General features: G+C 45.1%; 1 protein-coding gene across 2 annotated transcripts in view; it reads left to right on the top strand.

Moving 5' to 3' along the window:
- GAL3ST4 (galactose-3-O-sulfotransferase 4) overlaps positions 1–12,898 on the top strand; it is a 45,401-nt gene extending 32,503 nt beyond the window's left edge. For both annotated transcript variants that reach the window (XM_029580567.1, XM_029580568.1), the window contains 3 exons: positions 3,472–3,585; positions 7,119–7,434; positions 11,369–12,898. In XM_029580567.1, the coding sequence (XP_029436427.1) occupies positions 3,472–3,585; positions 7,119–7,434; positions 11,369–12,307 (1,369 nt within the window). In that variant the 3' untranslated portion in view covers positions 12,308–12,898. The remainder of the gene's footprint in view (positions 1–3,471; positions 3,586–7,118; positions 7,435–11,368) is intronic.
- The last annotated feature ends 1,104 nt before the right edge of the window (positions 12,899–14,002 follow it).

Genomic DNA, 14,002 nt, shown 5'->3' with positions numbered 1-14,002 from the left:
GCACATCCTGTACTGTACGGACAGATGAGTTGGGAAACATTCGGTGACAGATGAGATTCCAATGAACTTATTCACCGAGGCAGCTGCAGAATCACGGGACGCACAGACGGCAAACCCTGGAGACTGTTTCATCCTCTCCCTTCCCCTTTCTAGGGTGTTAAAACACCAGCATTAGCAATTTTTTTAAATTAAAAACAAGTATTTCAGTTAGTGAGGTAGTGAACAAAATTATTAATGGATTATATTTGACTTTTTTTTTAATGGATTATATTTTAAGTCTTGGGGAAAGAACTACATTGAAAATGTTTTTAAAGTTTCACCTATGTAACCATCACTCCCACCACCACAAATTCAAGTAATTCAGAAAGAGTGCTGTGCTGTCCTCTCATCAGAGTCCCATGTAGGCATTACAGTGTTTCACGTAAAGCAAGCATACAGCACAGCGAGCGGATATTCATCAGAGCCCTGTGCGGGGTGGAATGACGTCACCCTGGCACATATACAGCATGAATACAGCATGGACAGCTGAATAGCAGATCTTCAACAATCTGTGTAGGGTGGGGTGAGGGGGTCATACTGGTACATGTGCTGCAAGAGTATAACATGAAGAACTAAAACATGAACTCAGGGAAATGGAAAAATAAAAAAACAAAACAGGGTGTATGTGTCTAAAGTTAGAAAACACAGGAAACAAGGTATATTTGATGGAAAGAAAAGAGACCACAGAATAAGACCAAAAGAGGAAGTAAAAGAGTCCTGAAAGACTCTAGCTTGTGCTGCTGGGGTTAGCATACGCTTTACTTAACCTTAGTCAATTTGCATTTATAAACAGCCGGTCAATTTACCATTGCCTGACAATAATTAAACCCTAAACCCTCATATGGGTTTACCTAAGGAGCTTGATACATCTTAAGAACCAGGGCTTCTGGCTCGCTACTTCTGTTGACTGCAAACACGTCCATTAAACTGCTCCAATTTGAAGCTTGGAAGACCATATTTTTAAGTAAAAGAGATGTCTGTTTAATAGATAGGAGACTGACAGTGGTAACTGATTATATGGCATGTCGGAGAAGGAGGGGGCTACTGGACCCATCTAATGAGTTCATTGGCCAATGCTTAGATGCAGCCTTTTGTAGGCCCTAGTTGTAGTCATTACAGGGGTTCTGAAGGATGTTAAAAAAGAGGTTTGGAATACTGCCAGGCACATGGCGACCATGCCTTCCATCCTAGAGCTAGAGGGAATGCCAAGGAGATGGTGAAGAGAATGATGAAGCAGGGCAGAGGCAGACACAAATACAACAGCAAGCAGCTCTAATTAAAAATAGTTAAATATCTCAATGAAAGGGAAGAAAAAGAAAGAAGCCCAACTGGCTGCTAATTGGGATAGTTTTAAGATGTAATTTTCCCGCATTGGCAGTATTTAAAACCAGATGGCTTAGGAGCCATCGCTGCCAAGAAAAGGGAAAAAAAATTTGAAAAAGTGAAAAACTTCCTTCAGAGATGAGGAGAAACACGTCGCGTGCAGTCCTGCTCGCGGAAAAAAAGAGACTGAGGTAAAACAGCGATCGTGCGGGAACCTCACCGCGCAGCCGTACAGAGTTCAAACCTCTGTACTAACTGAGAAAACTCCGCCTTCTGACCCGGTTGCGACGCTCCCCCAGACAGCATGGCTAATTCAGCCTGCTATCGATGGGAAATGAAAATGTTTCTGCTGACTCCAGGACTCCTTGGTAGTGTTTCAGCCGCCACCTCTCTGGTTGTAATTAAAAAGCCAGCAGCCAACTGGCACCTCAGGCCCCGGATAATTAAACTTTCCTTTTTGCACAAGAACACCTTTAGGTGCCAAATTACCATACTCTTTCTTGCACAATGATATAATTGTATAATATGTAACACCTCTCTTTTACTTACAGATACTCCTTCATCCAAGATTCCTATTCCATGAACTTTTTCTCTACACTTTCAGGCCGATGCTATATCATGAGCTGAGCCTAGCATACAGGCTAGTGAGCTCTTGTATGCGTCTTAACACCCAATGCAATAAGGCGATTAGTGTGTCCAAAACATGCGTCCAAACCAAAGCATAGCTAATAGTGCTCATCACATGTAAATACATGTATGTGAGGCTGTTAGCTATTACCCCCGATGCAAAATATCACTGTGCGCACAATGCACACATTTTAACAGGGAAAGCTTAACGCCAGCCCCAGGGCTGGCGTTAACTTTTACGTGCTCCAAGCCGTTTAAAAAAAACCAACCCACAAATAAGCCCAAAATATTGCTTTTCTGTGGTTCCTCCTACTTAATACTGTCCCAGTATTAAGTAGGAGGAACCACAGGAAGCAGCATGAAAAAAATGTGTTGCCTACAGTCAGGTTAGAGAAATGGATGCCCATTAATTGAGTGCCGGTTTTCCTAACCCATGGCTATGAGCGGGTTTGGGAAACAGATGCTCGTTTTATTGTTCTTAGCTTAAATTAATGTATTTTATTGACATTAGCACTTATTTTATATTGCTTTGTTAATTTTAATACCGTTTTAGAATTATACATTGTTCGCTTAACTGTTTAATAATATTTATTGAGTGTCTTATATTCACTGTTTTATGTTTACTCATTGTAAACCGATGTGATGGATTTTCTGATACGTCGGTATATAAAAAAAAGTAATAAACTATAAACAGCCACTTCTCCTGGGCACCCGATGGCAAGGACATGCTAGAGATACACAATTTGTCACTAGTGCATCCTTTTTAGCGTGACCCTTCATTTAAATAATACATTGTTTGCCTAGGAGAGGTGGCTGGGCATGCATAGGAAAGCGGGCACTCATAATTGCATTGGCCTGACTCACCGTATGCAATGCACTTAATGCCCTTTACTTCTTATTGTAATCTGCCTTGAGACTATCTCAAGAAAAAGGCAGAATATTGAATGTTTAGGAATAAATAGGGACAGTGGTTGGGATCTCTTACACCTGCTAAAGGGGAAGAGAGTGAGGGGGGTGGGCTCCCCTTATGCTACAATGTCTAGCCAAGCTCTGCTCGGCCATTTTGCAAGGGGCCAAAAGGCATGTCTGGGTGGACAGGATGAAAGGGGCCATTTCAATCACTAGTCCTCCATCGAGTTCTTTACGATGGTGTTGAGGGGAGAGTGGAACAAGAATAGGCCATGTGCTCTGCTGTGTGACAATGTCCCGTCCCGTCCCGTCCCCCCCCAAGTTGCTTGTCCCACAGCACTCGCCACATCACCTATGGGCGCTGCGCGCTCCTATTGATTCTCCAGGAAACATGAGGAGGGCAGTAAGCTCTTGAAAGGTTGATGTCCTACAATCAGGTATATGAAAGAAATGGGAAGATTTGCTGGGTTTAGCAGGAGCGCACTTACTGGCTGTCTTGGGAGGATGACAGCTGTGCTTACCTATCATGATGGAGGGCTGGGGTTTAATTGTGTTTCTTTTGGTTCTTCTCAGCCGCAGAATGAGGGTGCTGTCATGTTGCCATATCCAGATGCTCTGCATAGCTGTGGCTGTGTGTATGACCATTGGCTTCACACTACAGATTCTTGGTATTAACTCCCAGAAGAGGTAATGTAGCCACAGCAGATCCTGCACTCTGAGAAACTAACAAGGGTCTCAAGGACCAAAAATGCATCCTTCCCAAACTTCCTGATAACCAGCTCCACCCAGGTTGAAAGCTGTGTCCTCTGGCCACTCTGTGGGTTCCCTGGCAATCAGTATCACACTTCTGGATAGTGTTCGTGGCATTGTTTCTTTCTTTTTTTTTCAGTATTATGGAAGCAGACTGCCCCTCTTCCTTTAATAGTGCTCTAAACATTTCTTATTAGGGTAAACAGAAACAGAAGGCAGTAAAAATAAAACCCCTACCCCTCACTGGGTTAAAACACTGGAACAATATCTGGTCCCTGATGAGGTGGGGCTGGTTGTCTTTCTTGAGCTCTTTTAACTGGGTCAGGCCTTCATTAAAAAAAATAAATAAATGACCTAGCGTTTCCTACTGCATTTCCTAACAACAGCTACCTTCCCTGCTTCTGACTCCCACCCCCTTGCTCTTTTCCAGCTGGATTTCTACTCCCTAAGTATTAGAACCACCTGGATTCAGGAGGTATGGAGCTCTGATCCATACCAATCCTCAGAACTTCACCTTAGCAACCTTTTGCAGATGGCCTGCTTTGCAAACTCCTGGTCTATCAGGCCGATACAGTAAGCAGCGGTAGGAAGAGGTGCGTTAGTGCCGGGCGCACCCACGTTTGCCGCACGCACAGTTCGGATCACCTACCGCTCGATACTGTATTTAAATAGCTTGCAAATGCAAGCCGCGTCCAAGAAGCGTTCATGAAGCGTTAGGCCCGCGCAATCCATTTTACTGTATAGAGCACTTTATACAGCGCCTATACAGTATCCTGGGTGCGTTGGTACCTGTCATTTCAAATGTATTTATTTATTTATTTATTTATTTAGTGATTTTTTTTTATATACCGTGGCACGTTAAGAACATCACCTCGGTTTACAAGGAACAATAAATCAGCAACAGGCTTTACAATCAAATGAAATTAAGAGGAAACATTACATATACCAATTAAAAACAAAACAAGTAAACCAATGATAATCATGTTATACAGTTGAGACATGCCTAATAAGGGAAGGGAAATCAGTGACAGATAAATATAACTTAGCAACAAGCGATTCACTAATTTGGTATAGATCAAAGGATCCGGAAACAGTCTTTACAATGGGTGATTGTAGAGTGGACATTTAGAAACATTAGATGAGCTGGAGTTATAGAAAGATATCTATTTGAAGAAATATAATGTATTGTGTGTGGGACATGTGTTCAGCATTTCTGTAGAGGAGATGATCATCAAATGTCATTTCAAATGACGTTTGAAATGACAGGTACCAGGGGGGATTGCGAGTCCTCTCCCCCCCTCCCGAAGCAAGGCAGCGCGAAAATTAAAACAAAAGTGAATAAAGTGTAATAAGAGTAATAAAAGTAAACTTACTGCATGTGAATTTTCTTTGAACAGTCCTCTCTCTCTCTCCTCCTCCCGGGCGGGCAAAAGCGTACGGGCGAAAGTGAATGAATGCACGCCCGTACGCGGCGGGAGCCGGCGGGCGTGCATTCATTCACTCACCTTCGCCGGCAGGCGTGTATTCATCCAGCGGAGGGAGCTGGTGGCGAAAGCGGCTTCCTGCAGCCCCCGCCGGCGGTGAACGAATGCACGCCAGTGCGTGCAATTTGGGAGCTCAAGGCGTGACGTCACGACATTTGACGTCACGGCGTGTGACGTCGGCGTTCACTAATGCACTGCCTTGAGCGCCCAAATTGCACGCACAGGCGTGCATTCGTTCACCTTTGCCGGCGGGGGCAGGGGAGCCAAAGCAGCTTCTAGCAGCCCCCGCTGGCGAAGGTGAATGAATGCAATTTGGGCGCTCAAGGCAGTGCATTAGCGAATGCCGACGTCACACACCATGACGCCAAACGTCGTGACGTCACGCCTTGAGCGACCAAATTGCACGCACAGGCGCGCATTCATTCACCTTCGCCGGCGGGGGCTGCTGGAAGCCGCTTTCGCCACCGGCTCCCTCCGCTGGATGGATGCATGCACGCCCGCCGGTGAAGGAGAGTGAATGAATGCACGCCCGCCGGCTTCCGCCGCGTACGGACATGCATTCGCTTTCGCCCGTACGTTTTCGCCCGCCGCTTTCGCCGCCGGCTGCCCCCTGGGAGGCAGGGGAGCCGCAGTACGCGCCTCGGGAGGAGGAGAGAGAGAGAGGACTGTTCAAAGAAAATTCACATGCAGTAAGTTTACTTTTATTACACTTTATTTACTTTTGTTTTAATGACATGTCGATTTTCGCCCTGGGCCTTGCTTCGGGAGGGGGGGATTTTGACCGGAGCCTGCCTATTGCTGTCACACCACACTAACACCAGGGTAAGGGTCCCGGGGGGTGAGGGGGTCGTTTGCCCATGAAATTTCATCTCTCTGACCTGACGCTCCACACTAACGCAGGGGTAAGGGTAGGCGGTAAGTTAGCAGGTTAAACGCGCGGCAAAACTACAGGTTAAAAAGGAGATAATCGGGGCGCACATTGCTGTATGGGAGGGAATAGCTAATCGGAGCGTTTACATCTCATATACATGCTGCGGGCGGAGAGGGTTACCCGTTGATTTAAAGAAGCGGTAAGGATGAGTTAAAAAGGATAGTGAATCGCGGGTTGGACTTACGCGGCCAAATTGTGAGTTAGAAGCGGGTTAGAAGCAGGGTAACCGCGGCCACGCTTTACTGTATCGGCCTGTATGTTAGCAACATGCTCCTCCATAGGGTTGTGTTACCTCTTTGGTTTGGGGTGGGCTTTTTGAACAATTGCAACAACTGGCCTTCAGGTGGGTGGCTGTGCACAATTACTTCCTTCCAGAACTCTGCACTCACTGGCCCTGCATCCAGCAACAAGGTATCATCCTTGAGCAATGACATGGAAATGGGAACTGTGAAGGTTGCCTTAATTGTCAGCAACCTTAAGACGTACTCCCAGTTGTCCCTCCATTTGGCTTTCTACTCCTGGGAACAAAGCCTCCCACAACCTTTCACTCACATACCTGCCTTGCAGGACTCTGTCACAGCTGATAAAGTGTAATTCTCTCCACTTCCAAAGATATGTATCCTCCGTACCCTAGGGAGGCAAAAAGCAGTATCAGAAAACAAGAAAGCCTGGGTAAGCACTGGAAATTAAAACAAAGCTGGAGAGATTGGTTGGGCCCTTTATGACTGCAGAAAGAAAAAATGGACAGACTAATGGACCTATGGTTTTTATTTCTATCTTAGTCTATGTTCTGGTAACTTCTTTGGCCAGGTGAATATTATGGGTGTAATCTGCTATGAACCTCTCAGATGAACAGATCCCAGGCCTTGGTTCTTGAAAGCTGATTACTAAAATACAACTTGTTTGGTGATTTTTATTTCTGATATATTTTGAAAACCTTGAAAGACCTGTGCATGGTTCCAGTTGACAGAATCAGCTGGTGTCAGAAACGGCTCTGGTCACCTCCTCTCCTATGAAAACATTAAACAAAACTATCTCATATTGGTTGCTTTCAGAACCACTCCAGTGCCTCGGGATGGATTCAAGTTTGCCACTTGGAGCTTACAGGAGGAGAGAGCGGTATCACATGTGAAAAACTGCCAGCCAAAGCAACACATTGTCTTCCTCAAGACGCACAAGACAGCCAGCAGCACCATCCTGAACATCCTCCATCGGTTCGGTGACAACCACAACCTCACCTTTGCCCTACCCATCAATTATCAGTTCAGATACCCGAATCTGTTCCACTCCAAAAATGTGAAAGGCTTTAGCCTAGCGACAAAGCAGAAATACCATATCCTCTGTCACCATATGAGGTTCAACTTGCCCGAGGTATGTGCTGGTGCAACCTGCCCCATCACAGTGATGTCCAATATGCTCTGATTTCTTTTCTAACTTACAGGCCAATCAAAAAAACCTGCGGGAGAGCCGGCGCTCCATGTTGAGCGCCCACTCTCCCAACACACGCCCAGGCACCTCCCCCGGGTGCATGATTCTGTATTTAAATTAGGGCCCGTGCTAATAAGGAGGCATTAGGGACACAAGTGCGTCCCTAGCGCCTCATTAGCGGAAGCAGCGGCTGTCAACGGGTCCAACAACCGATGCTTAATTTTACCGGCGTCTGTTTTCGAACCCGCTGACAGCCACGGGTTCGGAAAACGGACGCCGGCAAAATTGAGCGTCCGTTTTCGAACCCGCTGACAGCCACGGGTTCGGAAAACGGACGCCGGCAAAATTGAGCGTCTGTTTTCGAACCCGCTGACAGCCACGGGTTCGGAAAACGGACGCCGGCAAAATTGAGCGTCTGTTTTCGAGCCCGCTGACAGCCACGGGTTCGGAAAACGGACGCCGGCAAAATTGAGCGTCTGTTTTCGAACCCTGACAGCCACGGGTTCGGAAAACGGACGCCGGCAAAATTGAGCGTCTGTTTTCGAGCCCACTGACAGCCACGGGTTCGGAAAACGGACGCCGGCAAAACTGAGCGTCCGTTTTCGAACCCACTGACAGTCACAGGTTCGGAAAACGGACGCCGGCAAAACTGAGCATCTGTTTTCGAACCCGCCAGCAGGCAGCCAGATTTTTTTTAAAGAACTTTTTGGGGGGGGGGGGTTTATTTTTGGGGCGTTATGTATTAAGTCAGAGGGTGTACAGAAAAGCAGTTTTTTCCTGTACACTTACCCGGTGCTTGGCCACACATTTTACTTGAGTATTCCGGGGAAATAACTAACAGGCTCATCAACATGCATTTGCATGTGATGAGCGCTATTAGTTTCGGGGTGATTGGCCGCGTGTTTTCCACGCGCTATTACCCCTTTCAGCATAAGGGGTAATAATAGAGCCTAAAACCCGCAGCCATATGGGGGCTACCGTTCTGTATCAGCCTGTTAGGGGGCTACAATGGAGGCAAAAATAAACTTTATCCCTAGGGGGTGACAGGAAGCGATTCTGCTCTCCTGGCAGTGTCATGCACTTTCTTTAGCCTTGTAACCTATCCAATGTTAAGAGTCCTAGATTTGATCTGCAGCTCCCCCTCTCTATCTCCTCCTAGTCATCGCTCCCCTCTTCTTATTGCAGGGGCTCCTTACCCCACTTCTCCCGAACCCATCAAATGAGGCTAATATGCTTCGGTGGGCCTTGTAGCATCCAACATCGTTTTCCAGAATGATCCATGAGCTGTAGCCTGGTGTTCTCGCTCAGAGTGCGGCTTCTGCCCATTCCAAATGAGCAGCTGCAGAGACCACTGCTTTCATATCTTTGGTGGGACACCACATTCACAGAGGAGCAACTGCTGAGAGGGCTGCTTTTAAGTACTCCGAGGACTCCTTCAGTGCACAGACACCTGCAGCATGGGTACTCTAATGCACGTGAATGCTTTCTCCTTGAGATCAGCCACAAAGCACAAGGGCTAAAAGTGGCCACATGCTTTGCACCTGCTCTTTGTCACGGGTGGCTAAGGTGAAAGGCAATGGTGCATTTACTTATGAAAATGTTATGGCAACGTGTTATTTTCCTCTCCTGACCTAAACACGGCCCCCAACACATAGGAACACTAAAAGAACGCCTCCTCGCGGTCCAGCTAGTAGTCTGCATGCCACAGAAGATCATGCTTACTTTTATTCAGGCAAAAAGGGACATTTTCATCCAGGCCCAAGGTCCTTTTACCCAAGTAAATGGCTTAAAAAATTGTCCTCTTAGTGGTGGGCAATGTGTACTGAATGTGCAAGAGTCCAAACAAGAAAAAAAAAGTCTCAGAAACAAAAGCACAGAAACATGATGGCAGATAAAGACCACACGGCCTATCCAATCTGCCCATCCACACAACTGTTCAGCTGTACAATTCCTACCATTCCCTCAGAGATCCCCATATTTATCCCATGTTTTCTTGAATCCAGATACTATACCTGTTTCCATTATCTCCAATGGGCGGCTGTTCTATATATCCACTATCCTCTCGGTAAAGAAATATTTCCTTATATTGCTCCTCAGTCCACCCTTCCCTTGTTCCAGTGTCTCCTTTCCTTTGAAAGAAGCCTGCCTCCTGTGCATGGAAACCTTGGAGGTATTTAAATGTCTCTATCATATCTCCTCTAACTCACCCTTCCTCTAGGGTGTACATTTAGTTCTTTAAGTCTTAGAACAAAGACCACTGACCATTTTAGCAGCCACCCTCTAGACTAACTTTTGAAGGTGCGGCCTCCAGAATGCTTTACAAACAAAAGCACATTTCAGTTCCTTTGGAAACAGCTGGATTTCCCTCTCCACACAAACCCACTGCTCTTCTCTATTATGCTTTCTCTCCTAACATAGGCTTATCATTGCAAACAGAGTGGCCTAGTGGTTACAACAACGGGCTGAGATCCAGGGAAGCCAATGTTCCCCTAATGCAGCCGGGCAATTTTGGCGGTGCATTGGCACTGGACCCTGGGGCATGCTGCCTGGTCCTGGTCCGGGCTGAGGCATAAATAACAGTAATTATGCCTGTCGATGGCAGATATAATCTTACTGCACTGGCAGAATTTAAAGCCAGGGGATCTCGGAGGGATTTTCCTTCTTCTTCTTCTTTTTTTTTTTTTTAACACAATGGGCTCTCTGAAGAGAGAAGAAAACTTCCTCGTGCAGCTTGCAGCATGGAAAGAACAAACTGAGGAGAAAATGGAGCCGCGTGGGAAAGGATGTGCAGCCGCACACAGAGCAAAGCTCTGTCATCTTTGAGAAACTCCTCCTATCTGCCCCTGGAGGGATATCCCCAGATAGCATGGCTAATTCAGCCTGTTTATCTGCAGGAAAATCTAGCTATTCATTCAATATAAAAAACATGAATGTAACCCTGTAGCTTAATAATATGCACACACACATATACAGTACATATGTTTATGACATGTTCAATTTCTATTAAACCTTTCTATTTATTTGTATATTTTATGATCTTAGGGGTCAATAGAAAATGAAATATAGATCAGTCAATAATAAAATCGGTCAAGGTCACAAAACGAGCAACGATTGATACAATCACATCATTCAGTTTCATTTTTAACACAGTATTATAAAAAATCTTGGATGCCATATTTGCTGCTTTGTACGTGGCTTCAGCATCCTAATCAAAGGGTGGCAGTGGCCATGATTTCACAGTCATGGCTACAGAATCTCCGTTTGTGCCATAAAATCTCCCTTCTTTCCTCCTTTGCCTCCTCTCTCGATTGCATGGCTATGTTTACTAATTGTGAACTCTGTGGCACCAGCAGAGAGACCTGTCCTATGGTGGTGCATCAGGAGGGCACCATGGGTATCACTGGAGCCACACATCACTTAGCAAACAAAACCATGTTTATGCCTCCTTGGTTTTAAGCCTTGCCCATTCTTTGGTCCTCCTTCCATCAACTTGGGTCAGCAATTCTTTCTATGGTTATTATTTCAGTATCCTTATAAGAAAGGGATGAAGGAATACTAGGTGCTGGATTCAGGCACAAACTACCTAAGTTATACACTTCCTTAGGGCCTCAGATTATGAGGGGCCTATGCTATAAAAATGTACTAAATTTCAAGTTTAAATTTCAGTTTATGAGGGACCAAAAATGTATTACATTTCAAGTTTTACTTTTTTGGGTAATGCTATGGGGCCTCTTAAACTTGACAGGGCCTCAACATGTCTTAATCCAACCCTGATGGATACACATCCTAAGTCTCACCTCACATGTTTTAGATAGTATATCCATTTTCCTTAAAGCTTCATTCAACAATCCACTTCTTGCATCTTTTGCTTTTCCAGGTGAAAAAGGTGATGCCAGAGTATTCGTTCTTCTTTTCCATTCTGAGGAATCCAGTGGCGATGGCCGAGTCCTCCTTTACATACTACAGAGCCTACTCATCCGCCTTTAAGAAGGCGCCAAGCTTTGAGGCCTTCATTAATAACCCACTCAAGTTCTACATCCTCTCTGAGCCGTACAATCACTATGCCCGCAACCTGCTCTGGTTTGACTTTGGCTTTAACAACAATGCTGAGTTTAACATTATGTATGCAAGGAGAGCCGTAGATACTATAGAAAGGACTTTCCAACTTATCCTGTTAACAGAATACTTTGATGAGTCCATGGTACTGCTAAAAGAAGCCCTGTGCTGGGAGCTGGATGATGTGGTGGCCTTTAAGTTGAACTTTAGGAGCAAAGACAGTGTGCAAGCTCTGAGCCCACAAGCAGTGGAGAAGTTGAAAGAGTGGAATGCATTAGACTGGTACCTCTACACACACTTTAACAGGACATTCTGGCAAAAGGTGGAACAGCTTGGTTGGGAACAGATGAAGGAGAAAGTGCTCCTGCTGCAGAAACGGCAGAAGGAATTGATGAAGGAATGCGTGCAGGGAGACAAACCAGTAGAGGCCAACAACATTCAGGATGATAGTATTAGACCCTTTCAGTCTGGGCAGGCAAAGATCTTGGGTTGGGTCCTAAAACCAGATCTTGACCCCTTGGCTAAAGAGAGATGCCTACGCATGGTGACTCCAGAGCTGCAGTACAAGGACTTGTTGAATGCCAAGCAATTCCCTCTGACCAATATTTCCATGACGCCTAACTCAGATGGAAAGCTGCTGCTAAATCAGACAATGTTATTACACAGTAAGGGGCAAGGGAAGAGTGGCAGTGAAGGGCAAATTACGTTGCCTCAGGCAAACCAGGAGTCCAGTGACAGATATAACAGAACAGTGAGGTAATCAAAAATGCTTTGGAGAAAAGATGAATAGTCACTATGAGACACATACTGAGCTGAATTCAGAGGGAATCTAACTTCAGAGATGTTTGTCAATTAGAAACCAGGCCCAGAACACAGCAGAAAATTATCTAGAGACTATATACCCTTTAAAAATGTGAAACCTGTGGCTGGGAATACTTACTTGAGAATGGCTGTATTGGGGAAAGGATGCCTTTAGTCTTTAACAAGCTTAAAGGATTTAAGAGCTGCAGTTTTGCAGGTCTCTTCCATTGGCAGCCAGATGTGTAGCAGACTGAATTGTTGCTCAAATGGGAGCAGGCATACAGCGCAGTTTAGAGTCTTGGTGGAGGGAGAGCATTGCATGCTCCAGAATTGAGGAAACACTGGGACCTCTCTTTCTCTGTGTTACTGAATCTATTTTCTTGTGATGGGGAACTACAGATGTGATCCAGCTGGCATGCAGACATTGGCAAGGATGGGGGATCCCCCTGAACTGCTCTACAATGAACCTTGCAAAACACATTTCTTTTCTGTGTGTGAAAATGTACATATCTATAATATTGTGTTATTAAAATGATATGGGATTACATCATATGGGATTATGTTTAAGGAAATCCAAGGTTTTTTCAGCACAACTGCCAGCTATATCATATCTAAGGTAGATTGCTGCTCTTTATGCCCCATTCTGATCATTGCCATACTTAGGGGCGGATTTTAAAAAGCATTTACATGCGTAAATCTGGGTTTTACGCATGTAAATGCACTTTACTCGAGTAAGTGGGCTTTTGAAAATTGCTACAATATATGCCATTGAATCGTCCATAGGATTTATTCGCATAAGTGCACTTTACGTGAGTAAATGGCTTTTGAAAATTGCTACAATAGTAGTTACATTTATGCGCTTAACTCCTTTGAAAATTACCCCCTTAATAAATAACAGAGCACCAAGGAGAAAAAAAGTTCCTCCTTTAAATACAACTAATGCATTATAGAAGAAAGCCAAAAGGAAATGTAATGTTTCAGAATTGTATTTTCCCATGGTCAGAAGACCAAGTCTGATCCAAATGTTTCAGTTATTAAAATAGTGTTCTTGGCTGTGATTAGGTGTAGTGATAAGGGGGAAGGATGTGAGCATCTTGGCTAAAGCCGATCAGATTCTCTTGTGAGCTCAGCCATGGGAAGGGGCCCTCCTTTGGAGTCAGAAGATGCTAGGTTCAAATCCTAAGATCCACAGGTAGAAAACAAAAGATGATAGCAGGAAGGTCCTCAAGACCCTGAATAATCTACCCAGCTTGCCTTCTGGTGCGGTGCTGTCCTCGAGGACCAAACCCAGTTGGGTTTTTCAAACAGTGAATATGCACGAGATTTCTTTGCATACAGAGGAGGCAGTGCATGCAAATAGATCTCATGCATATTCATGGAAGAAATTTTCAAAACCTGTGTTGTGGCCTTCAATGACTGACTTTGGGGATCCCTGCCATAGGCTGTCATTGATCTCTGGCTTTCTCCTCACATCTTCCATGTGGCACTGCCAGGTGCCCAGCAAGAGTGGAATCTGCACCATGTTCCAGACTTATTAATAAAACAGTCTTGAAGATAGCTAGCCACAAATGAATTTTTCTCAATAACAAGATATCGCCTGCAAATTGCTGGGTGACTTTGTCCTGATTCACTAAAACAGGAGTAGGTAACTCCA

The sequence above is a fragment of the Rhinatrema bivittatum genome, chromosome 16, assembly GCF_901001135.1.
Source record: "Rhinatrema bivittatum chromosome 16, aRhiBiv1.1, whole genome shotgun sequence".
Taxonomy (NCBI): Eukaryota; Metazoa; Chordata; class Amphibia; order Gymnophiona; family Rhinatrematidae; genus Rhinatrema; species Rhinatrema bivittatum.
The sequence above is the reverse complement of the archived record's forward strand: the minus strand, read 5'-3'. Positions and strand labels throughout refer to the sequence as shown.